The sequence below is a fragment of the Gorilla gorilla genome, chromosome 12 (genome assembly GCF_029281585.2).
Source record: "Gorilla gorilla gorilla isolate KB3781 chromosome 12, NHGRI_mGorGor1-v2.1_pri, whole genome shotgun sequence".
NCBI classification, from domain to species: Eukaryota; Metazoa; Chordata; class Mammalia; order Primates; family Hominidae; genus Gorilla; species Gorilla gorilla.
Window position 1 is genome coordinate 100,514,695 of NC_073236.2, and position 13,269 is coordinate 100,527,963.

At 35.3% G+C, this 13,269-nt stretch overlaps 1 protein-coding gene across 4 annotated transcripts in view; it reads left to right on the forward strand.

Moving 5' to 3' along the window:
• The window catches only part of MAP4K3 (mitogen-activated protein kinase kinase kinase kinase 3), a 186,659-nt gene that overhangs the window by 144,531 nt on the left and 28,859 nt on the right, over positions 1-13,269 (forward strand). For all 4 annotated transcript variants that reach the window (XM_019021178.4, XM_019021179.4, XM_019021181.4 and 1 more), the window contains 6 exons: positions 1,276-1,318; positions 3,349-3,508; positions 4,672-4,784; positions 9,083-9,124; positions 11,253-11,337; positions 13,135-13,214. In XM_019021178.4, the coding sequence (XP_018876723.1) occupies positions 1,276-1,318; positions 3,349-3,508; positions 4,672-4,784; positions 9,083-9,124; positions 11,253-11,337; positions 13,135-13,214 (523 nt within the window). The remainder of the gene's footprint in view (positions 1-1,275; positions 1,319-3,348; positions 3,509-4,671; positions 4,785-9,082; positions 9,125-11,252; positions 11,338-13,134; positions 13,215-13,269) is intronic.

A 13,269-nucleotide genomic window follows, 5' to 3' on the forward strand; every position in this document is an offset into this window, starting at 1 on the left:
CCAGCCTCTTTCTGTTTCTAAAACTGATCCTGAGTTATAATGAATCCTAACTTCAGTCACATTCTGCCTGTAATTTCATAAAGCATATATATAGTTTTTGATGAGCTTCATCAAAGATGTTTCATATCTAACAGTAGCAAAAATGAAGTTTACAATGTGATATATTTTATACTGTATCATTTATTTCATAAGCCAGATGTGGCTTATGTTCTTAATTATTTACCTTTCAGTTGATATAAACTGGAATTATAATTATCTTTTCCAGTTTTAATTACAGTATAGTACTTGGAACCAAGAAAGTGTATTACCCAATTACTTCTTTTTAAATTGAATTTAATTCTTTTAACTGAAATAATTATAATACAAATTTCTGTGGTACATAGTAACATTTTGATACATATAATGTAGTGATCTGATCAGGGTAATTAGCATATCCATCATCTCAAACATTTATCATTTCTTTGTGTTGGAACATTCAATATCCTCCTTCTAACTATTTGCAACTAAATAACACATTATTGGTTTTTTTGTTTTGTTTTGTTTTTTTGAGACAGAGTCTTTCCCTGTCACCCAGGCTGGAGTGCAGTGGTGTGATCTCGGCTCTCTGCATGCAGGCTCTGCCTCCCGGGTTCACGCCATTCTCCTGCTGGGACTACAGGTGCCTGCCACCACACCTGGCTAAATTTTTTGTATTTTTAGTAGAGATGGTGTTTCACCATGTTAGCCACGATGGTAGGATGGTCTTGATTTCCTGACCTCGTGATCTGCCCACCTCGGCCTCCCAAAGTGCTGGAATTACAGGCGTGAGCCACCACGCCCCGCCCATTATTGTTAACTATAGTCATCCTACAGTGGTGTAAGAGAGTAGTAATACTTACATACTGTAAGTGTTTACATAACTGTAATTTTGTATTCTTAAACAAATCTCTCCCTTTCCCCCCCTTTTCCCTGCCCTTCCCGGTTCCTAGTATCCTATGTTCTGCTTTTTACTTCTATGAGATCAACTTTTTTTTTTAGCTTCCACATGAGTAAGAACATGCGGTGTTTAACTTTCTATTTTGGCTTATTTCACTTAACATAATGTCCTCCAGTTCCCAGTTACTTCTGAATAATACCTCTAGCATCATTTCACAAAATACTTTAGAAAAAACTTACAATCTTAGAAAATGATATTTGTCTTTGCAGCTTTTTTGTGTCTTTGAAAAAATTATTATATTTTAGGATTGATTCATTTGTAAAATGAATAGTTCTGATTCTAAACTTTTCTGTTTTTAGTTCAACTCTGAAAGCAAAAGTTCCACCTCCTTTGCCACCAAAGGTAGACAGATTTATTTTTCAATTTGATATATGTGTGTTATTGTTCTGCCAATTTAATACTTTGTTGAGAGTTTTTCTAGCTTTTCATTTGTGATCCACAAAGAAAAATCATGAAGTTGATATAAGTAAATGATTTTTTATTGTATTTGTCTCTTTTTATAATGCCCAACTTATATTTAGTGTTCATTCTTTTTTTTTTTTTTTTTTTTTTTTTTTGAGACAGTCTCACTCTGTCACCCAGGCTGGAGTACAGTGGCATGATCTCAGTTCACTGCAGCCTCCTCCTCTCGGGTTCAAGCAGTTCTCCTGCCTCAGCCTCCCCAGTAGCTGGGATTACAGGCACGCACCACCAGGTCCAGCTAAAGTTTTGTATTTTTTAGTAGAGACTGGGTTTTGCCATGTTGGCCAGGCTCGGCTCAAACTCCTGACCTCAGGTGATCTGCCTGCCTTGGCCTCCCAAAGTTGTGGGATTACAGGCATGAGTCACTGTGCCTGGCCTTATTTAATGTTCATTCTAAGTAACAAGTCCTAGGAATTTACACTGAAAATGATTGTATTAATGGATTAGTGTTATTTGACTTGGGTTAGAAAACTCACATTTCTTACAAGATTGTTTTTCTCAAAATCTGCAATCTATTCCTGACTTCTAAGAATGAATAAAGGATAGTAATTTATCATCATAGATATTTAATTTTCAAAAGATAATTTTAATTAAAAATACAAAATAGTACAATTTTTAAATGCTATTTAACAACAAAATTATTTTTCCAAACAAAATCATTCTAAAATAGTAATTTCAACTGACGGGTTGTTTTTTTTAAAGGTAAAATGAGGTAATATATATTTTATTTTATAAGTTCATATGCATAGCAAATTTTAATTATAATATGAGCTGCTTTAAAGTTTAAAATCAAAGTGTTACAAATGAGAGTTGGAGTCTTATCAATCTTGTCATTCGGTTTATTACTATTTTTATTTATTTTCATTTTATACAATTGAGAAAATCCTGATTCATGCAAGTAAATAATGCTGTACTTGCTTGTTTAGTTTTATCATAGCAGAAGTAAAGAGATCTGAATTTCAAAGAAATAAGTGCTGAGCAATAATAAGAGACATGTTATAAATTCTACAAACCGTCAGCCAACTGTAGATTTTTCCATTGTTTGTACAGAAAGTGTCTCAGGCATCCCATATTGCTATGTTGGTATTCTCCAACATGATAACGTTTTTTGTTGTTTTGTTTTGTTTTGTTTTGTTTTGAGATGGATTCTCGCTCTTTCGCCCAGGCTGGACTGCAGTGGCGCTATCTTGGCTCACTGCAAGCTACGCCTCCCGGATTCATGCCATTCTCCTGCCTCAGCCTCCTGAGTAGCTGGGACTACAGGCACCCGCCACCACGCCCAGCTAATTTTTTGTATTTTTACTAGATACGGGGTTTCACCATGATAGCCAGGATGGTCTCGATCTCCTGACCTCATGATCCGCCCACCTCAGCCTCCCAAAGTGCTGGGATTAGAGGCGTGAGCCACCGCACCCGGCCACATGATAACATTTTGATTGGTATCCTCTCATGCCCCTGGTCTGAAAGATTAAGCATTACCATAAAGACATTGAGTCGTCTAAGAAGACAGCTTAGATTAGCCTTGATACGGAGCTGAACTTTGACTAATCTGAGTATTTGAAATAAAAAGAGATTCATTTAAATTGAAGGAGATAAGAAAGACTAAAATATTTTTATTTGGCTAGTCTGAGTGGGGAGACTTGTGAGGAATTAATAAAAAAGTCGACTTAGTGGCCCTTTTATTTGCACAGCAGCAAAACCTGAGATGTACACATTTTAGTGTACATTTTTAGAATATATTTAAAACAATAAGATAGTCTGAATTGGATGGTTGAGTAACCTTTAAACTCATCTGGTAAACCTCTAATGTATAGTAGAAATAATTTGAAAGCTTTTAATGTATAATAGTACTTACTTCAGGAAAATAATTTGATGTTTCATCGTTGGTCTCTTTTTCTATATTATTTCAGCCTAAGTCTATCTTCATACCACAGGAAATGCATTCTACTGAGGATGAAAATCAAGGAACAATCAAGAGATGTCCCATGTCAGGGAGCCCAGCAAAGCCATCCCAAGTTCCACCTAGACCACCACCTCCCAGATTACCCCCACACAAACCTGTTGCCTTAGGTAATGGTGGAGGGTGACAGCAAATATGTTACCAGGTTTTCATACTATGGGGAGAAAAAAAACTTTCTTTTAAGAGATTATTTGAAATTCTTTTGGTGGAGGACAGAAGGAAAGCAATGGCTATGGAGATGTTTTCTGCTTTTTTCCTACTAGCTTAAAGTGTTTTTATGACAGGATTCCCTATGACACAGTCTGAGATATTTTGTCCTCATTTCTCATTTCATATTTAGCCTTCTCTCTTCTAGAGACTGGTTCCCCATTCATTTAGCTACGGTGTGGAAACAATGCAAATTAAACTATGAACAAACATGGAAAATGTGTTTTGCATCTAGGTTACTTCTGTTTTAGAAGAGAGTACCTTGTCTAACTCCTTATTTCATTTAATCATTTCTAAAAAAATAATTGGTATTATTTGCTAGGTATTTGCCTCCAAATTAATACTAGAAGGTGCTATTTTAACACTGTAAAGACTCCTCTGTGTTTATCCAGAAGAAGCAATTTTAAAAAAGAGCAACTAGGCTGGGCATGGTGGCTCACACCTGTAATCCCAGCACTTTGGGAGGCCGAGGCAGGTGGATCACCTGAGGTCAAGAGTTTGAGACCAGCCTGACCAACATGGTGAAACTCCATCTCTACTAAAAAAAAAATAAAAAATTAGCTGGGCATGGTAGCGCACACCTGTAATCCCAGCTACTTGGGAGACTAAGGCAGGAGAATCGCTTGCTTGAACCTGGGAGGCGGAGTTTGCACTGAGCCAAGATCACACCATTGCACTCTAGCCTGGGTGATAAGAGCAAAACTCCTTCTCAAAAAAAAAAAAAAAAAAAAAAAAGAGCAACTAAAGTTTCTTGGATGACATAATAAATCACCCCTTTTCTAAAAGTAGTTATGAATTCAGTATTTGGTTTTTTAATGCTAACAAATACATGCACTTATATACAACCTGAATTTAAATTTGCCTAATATGCCAGAAATAGAGGTATAAATAGAAGAACATATATATAAATGACGTCTTACTTTCATAGTAAATATTCTGATTGGGTGATCCCAAATGAATAATGACACTATCTCAGAGTTAATATTTTTTCTTTCCTACTTGATAACTTTCTGAATAAAAGTTTTCATGAAGATTAATCATTTTCAATGAATATATCTTATTGAAGGAAATGGAATGAGCTCCTTCCAGTTAAATGGTGACCGAGATGGCTCATTATGTCAACAACAGAATGAACATAGAGGCACAAACCTTTCAAGAAAAGAAAAGAAAGATGTACCAGTAGGTATTGATAGTCATAAGTTCTACTTGTATTTGTTTCCTTTTTAACTGTTAAGTTAGTTTTATGCTTACAATTAGTGACACTATAGCACTAGTATATTTTACAATTACTATATTGATATTTTAGTGTATTAATTATAATGGTGAATAGATTATTTAAATCTTGAAAAAAGTAACTTAGCTATGGTAAACTTGAATGATGGCTTTTTATCGTTTACATTATTTAGACCAATTTGTTATGTAGTACGTTATAAAACATCTTCTTTATACAGATAAATGCTTAGTATTCTTGTGATTGTTCACAAAATAACTATTATTATTCTCATTGACGATAATTGATTCTTGATAGTTTCTCTTACAGTCTCATGAAGTTATGGAAAGAAGGACATAGATAAAGAAAGCTGTAGCTTCTACCCCAGGACAAATTTCTAACTATAGATCAGGAGTCCCCAACCCCTGGGCCGCAGACCAGTAATGGTCAGTGGCCTGTCAGGAACCAGGCCACACAGCAGGAGGTGAGCAGTGGGCAAGTGAGCATTACCGCCTGAGCTCCACCTTCTGTCAGGTCAGCTGCAGCATTAGATTCTCATAGCGCAAACCCTGTTGTGAAGTGTGCATGCAAGGGATCTAGGTTGCACGCTGCTTACATGAATGTAACTAATGCCTGATTATCTGAGGTGGAACAGTTTCATCCCCAAAACATCCCTCCCCTTCAACCCCCATCTGTGGAAAAATTGTCTTCCACGAAACCAGTCCCTGATGCCAAAAAGGTTGGGGAACCACTGTTAGAGATTACATAAGTAGTGACATTGCTGCTCTTACCACTTCAAGAAAGGTGAAATTAGCCTTAGCAGCTACTCCTATCACAAATGTTAGCTAAAACATCAGAACTATTAAAACATAAATGTTATTCATCAGGGGTCATAAGAGATGAAACATTTTAAACATTTGTAAAGAATTGACTTACAATCACTGGAAGACATTCAACTATCATCATAGAATTTAAAATAGTAGAAAATCCTTAAAATCCCCAGTATCTCAACAGATGTCAACAAGATGAATAGGATTTTTTGGAAGTTTTTGTATATACTAATATTTGTTATTTTTATAGAAATTTCTAGTATATTCAGTATGTTTGTCTAGTACATTCAGTATGCTATGGTTTCTGCAGTAAGCACATCACTAGAGGCTTTTGTGCTATATCTGTTTAACTTTTTAAAAATATTTCACTATACAATATGACATATTATTCTTAAAATTCATGTAAAGTATTTGGTGTTATTCATTGTAATTTCTGAAATTTAGGAATGGGTTTTATGGAAGTTCTGTCCAACTGAGCAGTGCCTTTTTGCTTTCAACAATTTAAGTTTTAACAGACCTGCTAACATAATAGTACAAAAATGCAGCTGAGTGACTGTAACACAGTATAAAATAAATAGCCTTTGAGAGATGTAAACTTTTTTTTTAACCTTTCCAATGGTACTAAGTAAACATTTTTTATGTATGCATTTTTAGTTCACTTTTTCTGTTACCTTACTTCATTAAGATAAGGAACTGTTTCAGTAATTCTGAAATAAATATGTCCATGGCTATATCATAGGATAAACAGTATCAGTGATATATTGAAGCATGCTTACAGTTTATGCTGTAATTCTTGAAATTATTTACAGCCCTCACATCTGTAATCCCAGTGCTTTCAGTGGAAAAGGCAAGGGGATCACTTGAGACCAGAAGTTCAAGACCAGCCTGGGCAACATAGCAAAACTCTGTCTCTACAAAAAATAAAAATTTAGCCAGACATGGTGGCATGCACCCATAATCCTAGCTGCTCAGGAGGCTGAGACAGGAGAATCACATGAGCCCAGGAGGTTGAGGTTACAGTGTGCTATGCTTGCCTGCCACTGCACTCCAGCCTGTGTGACAGAGCAAGACCATATCTCTAAAAAAAATTAATTAAATGATAATAAATAATAAATTTATTTTATTTTATTTATTTATTTATTCATTTTGAGATGGAGTCTCGCTCTGTCGCCCAGGCCAGAGTGCAGTGGCGCAATTTTGGCTCACTGCAACCTCCACCTTCTGGGTTCAAGCGATTCTCCTGCCTCAGCCTCCTGAGTAGCTGGGATTACAGGTGCACGCCACCACGCCCGGCTACTCTTTGTATTTTTAGTACAGACGGAGTTTCATCATGTTGGTCAGGCTGGTCTCGAACCCTTGACCTCACAATCTGCCCACCTCAGCCTCCCAAAGTGCTGGGATTACAGGTGTGAGCCACTGCGCCCAGCCTTATTTATTTTAAATAATATTTACAACCAATTCTATTAGTGCTTATGTTAAATCTGAGAGTTATAACACTCAGAGCTCCCTAATTTAAAATGATGTTTTGCTAGGCTGGGCACAGTGGCTCACACCTATCATCTGTACACTTTGGGAGGCCAAGACAGGTGGATCATTTAAGGCCACGAGTTCAAAACCAACCTGGCCAACATGGTAAAACCCCATCTCTACTACAAATACAAAAATAGCTGGGTGTGGTGGCAGGCGCCTGTAATCTCAGCTACTCAGGAGGCTGAGGCACGAGAATCACTTGAACCTGGGAGGCAGAGGTTGCAGTGACCCGAGATCACGCCCCTGCAGTCCAGCCTGGGTAACAGAGCAAGACTGTCTCAAAAAAAATAAAAAAAACAACAACAAAAAAGATGTTTTGCTAAAATAGATGACATCAGATAATTTAATAACATCAATATAAGAAAAAATATAAATTATTTGCAAAATGGAATAAAAAGGTATCAGAAATTATTGGCAATAATAAGATGTGCACATCCTCAAAAATATATCTACAAAGTATGTCATTTTAATTTCAGAAATGTTATATTTTTATGTTATATATATGAAATCAATTAACAGTAGCTTTTTTATTAGTTTTCATCTCATTGTTTAAGTGATTCTGATGTATGGCAGCTCTAGGGAAAAATTAGAATGTCATTCCTTAAAATGATGTTACTGAGATTAACCTTGAAAGAAATGTAGACTGTCACAACGTTCATGTTTAAAGTATACCCAGGGGGTTCCCTCTCAGGGGACAGTTCGTATACTCAAGAGTGTGGCCACTTGGAGAAATATCTGGCATTCTTCAGCATAGTGTGGGTGAGCAAATGTGTTACATTTCTTCTCCTTTTAATTGCCTGTATACTCTAACCAATGATTAATATATTTGAATTCATCAAAATTTGGAACTTCACTTAGCAAAACTCATTGTAAACATGGTGAAGATTATCTACACAAGGAGAAACTATTTGTTGTATATATATAACAGATAAAATACTCAAACCTAGAATATATTTTTAAAAGCTCCAACAAATAGATATGAAAAAAGATAACTCAGTTAAAAAAAATGGGAAAAGAATTCACAAAAGAGGAAATACAGATAGCAAATAAACACTGTTTTTAAAAAGATTCTTAATCTTCCTAGCAATCAGAGGCATGCAAATTAATGAGGAGCACAGGAGAAAAGGTTTTTTACTAATCAGCTTGGTGATATTGCTGTGAGACTAGAAAGAACCAGGAACTCTCATACATTGCTGGTGGGTGTGATGTGATATGTACACTCTGAAAAGCAGTTTGACAGTCAATATGCACTAAAATGTAAAAGATAGAGACCCTGTGTATCAGTAGTTTCTCAGTATACCCATACTGCGGTATACTTCTCACAGTATACCAATGAAGACATCCACTCATACACTGTGTAAGTAGGTATATACAGGAATGTTTATTTCAGCATCTGTGTTCTAGTAAAATATTGACAATAATCTAAATACCGAATAATGTTTAAGGATAGCTAAATAAAGTATATTTATGCCATGCTGCAGTTAAAACAAATGAACTAAGTCTACATGACCGATATGGATTACTGTCCAATTTTAAGGCAAAGAACATGCAGATAGTGTATAACTATTTGTGTTTTAAATTCCTAACACACAAAAACACTATTTTCTATGGGAACATGTATTTACATATATACCAAAAATATCTGGAAAGCCATATGATTACATAAGTATATCTAATTCACTAGAGAAAGATTTGGAAGGTTTTACACCAAACTAGTTTTTCTGGGACAAGTACTAGAAATAGTTTATTGTGAAAGAATTATGGGGAACTTCAGCCTTAACTGTAATGTTTTGTTTTACAAAGAATGTATTCATGTATTTTATTTGAATAAATGTGTTTGAAATACAGTATTGTTATATCAAAGAGCAGCAAAAAAAAGTGTAATCATACATGTGTTCTTTTTCTAGAAGCCTATTAGTAATGGTCTTCCTCCAACACCTAAAGTGCATGTAAGTACTAAATATGGAGTAGGCTAAGTTTCAAGCTAAGTCACTTGTGTGTGTTATCTTTGCTTAGGTTTTTTTTGTCTGTTTGAAAGAACTTTCATTATTATTGAAAAAAAATCTATAAGATTGCTAATTTAATTACAGGCATGTGTCACCATGCCCCGCTAATTTTTGTATTTTTAGTAGAGACAGAGTTTCACCATGTTGGCCAGGCTGGTCTCGAATTCCTGGCCTCAAGTGATCTGCCCACCTTGGCTTCCCAAAGTGCTGTGATTATAGGCATGAACTACCATGCCTGGCCTTTTTTTTTTTTTTTTTGAGACGGAGTCTCACTCTGTTGCCCAGGCTAGAGTGCAGTGGCATAATCTCAGCTCACTGCAAGCTCCACCTCCCAGGTTCACGCCATTCTCCTGCCTCAGCCTCTCGAGTAGCTGGGACTATAGGTGCCTGCCACCATGCCTGGCTAATTTTTTGTGTGTTTTTGTAGAGACGGGTTTTACCATATTGGCCAGGCTGGTCTTGAACTCCTGACCTCAGGTGATGTGCCCACCTCGGCCTCCCAAAGTGCTGGGATTACAAGTGTGAGCCACCACGCCTTGCCGTTTTTTACCTTTAAATTCTACTTTTTAATTAGTACAGAGTATACTTTATAAACTATGTGTTACAAAATATATATACTTTATATTTGTAATTTATATAATACTTATAAATATTTTAAAATAATTTTTAATATTGATTTATACAGTATACTTTATATTATATAGCATATATATTACAGCAGAGAAATATATACAATAGGGCAGATTTTCCCACTTGACTGTAAGATAAAACACTTACCTCAGGCTTGCAGTTTGACAGGGAAAAGCTATCTGTGGAATGCCAGGTAGACTCCAGCTATACAAATTAGCTTAAGATTGGGAACTGGCTTGATTGTTTTCTTCTTCATTTTGTCATTTAAATTTCTAGGGGTTAGCAGTACCGTAACACAGAAATTTCCGCAGCTGTCTTAAAAGGTCGTTATTAGGGTTAGTTAAATGATAGTTTCTTCCCTACATCCTAAAGACATGTTTCTATTGGTCTGCTACTACTTGATGGTATTGCCAAGCTAAATTGTTCTTTTTTGGTACCAGAGTCTTTAAAAATATATTGTTTGGTAGATTTCTGTCATTAAAAGGGAAATTTTAAGGTCCATGTTTTAATTATGTTAATATTTTTAATCCATTATTGTCAACTAGTGATGTTTTCGTTCAGTGTGTTACCTCCGTGTTTGTGAGGAAGACATTCCTTCTATAAAATGATGCACAAATGCTGTTCTTTTAATTTAGGCCAACATGGCAAATACTGAAATTTTCTCTGACCAAAAATATTTTTGTACTGTTTTTCCCTCAAGTTGTCAGTAGTAAAAGTGATTACCTGAGTCAACATTCTTGTACCTTGAGTATTTAACCAGAAGGATAATTTCAGAGTTAATATTTTGCTCTTTGATAATATAAAGTTCAAATGAATGATATATTTCATTATGATATATTTATTATCTGAAAAGTTTGTAAATGGACTTGATAAGTAATATTAACATCAAAGAGTTAAGCTTTTTAATGAATCTTTCCAGGGAAATAATCAGATTGCTTAATTGAAAAAAATAAAAATAAAAGTCTGTGTTTGGAGGTTGAAGCACATATGTGAATTTCAAATCAGCCATACCTGTTTCAGTTTGTAATGTGAAATTCAATTTTTAATACCATTTTTAGGCTCATAAAACCAAACAAGAAAAATGTCTTCCTTTGTAGAGATTATGATTTCCTTTTTACCAGAGAGTATTGTATTGCTCTTGACATGGAGCATGTAAGATACATTATTATGCAGAATTGGTTCCTATTATTGCTTTGTTTAGTTGAAAAGATAGAAAAAATATGACCTTTTTTTTTTCTCTTTTTTCCAAGTAAAATTATTGTGGCACCTGGAAACTTGTGGTACCACTGTTAGGCAAATGACTTACTTCTGTAAATTTGAAGATGATCATAATTTCAGTATACTATCTATAGACTCTCACATTAAAATAAATAGTTACATTTTATATATTAAAGACTGTTACTTGTCACTGTTTCATATTGGTTATTCTTTGTTTCCCTAGATGGGTGCATGTTTTTCAAAAGTTTTTAATGGGTGTCCCTTGAAAATTCACTGTGCATCATCATGGATAAACCCAGATACAAGAGGTAGTATTGTGTGTTTTTATCTGTTATCTTCCTAATTTTTTAAAACTGGGGCCATGAAAGCATTTGTGATTTTGTTTATTTTCTGAGTATCTTTCTGGGGAAAAAAAGTTTTGTTATAATTTTTTTTTAATTTTAAGGTAAATATGTTTCTTTGTGCTGTTATCAGTGTTTGAGGTGACACATAACATTAAAATTTCACTGTATAGTTACCATATCAATATAGTGAAGCCATGTATTCTGAGCCACCCTAGTTTCCTCCAGAAATGTTTCTGCTGCTGCTGCACAGTAGTCTGGTATCTTTTTTTATTTTTTATTTATAGGGAAAATGTTTTGCTCTGCCACCCAGGCTAGAGTACAGTGGCATGATCATGGCTCACTATAATCTCAAACTTCTGGCCTTATGCAATCCCCCTGCCTCAGCCACCCGAGTAGCTAGGACTGCAGGCACATGCCACCATTCCTAGCTGTTTTTGTTTTTTAATTTTTTGTAGAGATGGGAGCTCTCTGTGTTCCCCAGGCTTGTCTCGAACTCCTGGGCTCAAGCAGTTGTCGCCTCAGCCTCCCAAAGTGCTGAGATTACAGACATGAGCCACTGGCCAATAGCTTCATTTTTTTCAAAACAGCCATTATGGAAGGAATTTAGCTACCAAGGATCCGGGGTTTAGTGACCACTTTAGAGGATCTCTGACCTTAAAAGGGGCCATAATCACAACAGTTGTCCTTAGGCAACCACTAAGAACTGTCTGTGTCCTCTCACTGTGTATCTGATTCTTAATAGCTGTCTGTCTATGTAAGATACACATAGAACATTTATACGTGAACATTTTTATATACATACACATATACTCATTAAATATTCTGAGTACTTTTATGTCATAGTCAAGGAAACTGGCACTCAGAGAGGTTCGTTGTTTATAGCCAATTGGTGCTAGAAAGGGTCAGTTTAAATCCAATACTGTCTGACCACAAATCTTATGCCATTAATCTCCCAGTACTAATCTTAAATGCTGGGCACTTTAGGAATGCTTTTAGCATTCCATACTGTTCTCAGCATACTTCAGTTTAGCCTAGTTAGTCTAGAAAAGTTCTTGACCTGTTACTGTATTATCTTAAAAACGGATCGGGCACTTTTCTTCAAGTTGCCTGCTTGGATCTCTTGGAAGTGTTCTTTCCTTTCTTTCCTGTTCTAAAGCCTTTTTAATAAATTTCCACTCCTGCTCCTGCTCTGGGAAACAAACAAAAAAAAAAAAAATGGAAAGGACGATGGCCATGCTTCTCATATCTTTTAGAAGATACTGAGTACCCTAGCAGGTATCCAAGTTTTAGTTAACTTTTTAATAGACCGTGGTCAGATTCTGGGGTTTTTTGAATTAGAGTACTTATAGTATAGCTCTGAAAAAAAATTCTGTAGAAATAATTAGAATCTGTATCAGCCACTCTCGATTTTATATTCTGTATGTCAGTTGCGCATGATCCTGTCTTTAGGGGGTTTTAGAAAAAGGAGCTGCAGATTCTTTGCCAGTTCTTAGCACTCTCTGATGAGTGAAGAATCTACTATGCCACTCTTCAGAACCTCCCTTACATAAAAATTCTCTTCACTGCTTTGAGGTTAATGTTTACATATAATTCAGTTTACAGGTCTAAAGTGTCTAACCTCTTCTTTGTATTCACTGCTTATAAATCATAGTAATTCTTGTTTTATATGTTAATACATATTTACGGAAGTTTAGATTATAGAAATCCTATTTAAAAATATTTTATTTACCAAAATCAGTCAGTGAATTACTTTTATTTCAGATCAGTACTTGATATTTGGTGCCGAAGAAGGGATTTATACCCTCAATCTTAATGAACTTCATGAAACATCAATGGAACAGGTATGTTATTTTGTATATTTTTTTTTTTTTAATTTTTAAGTTACCATAAGTACAC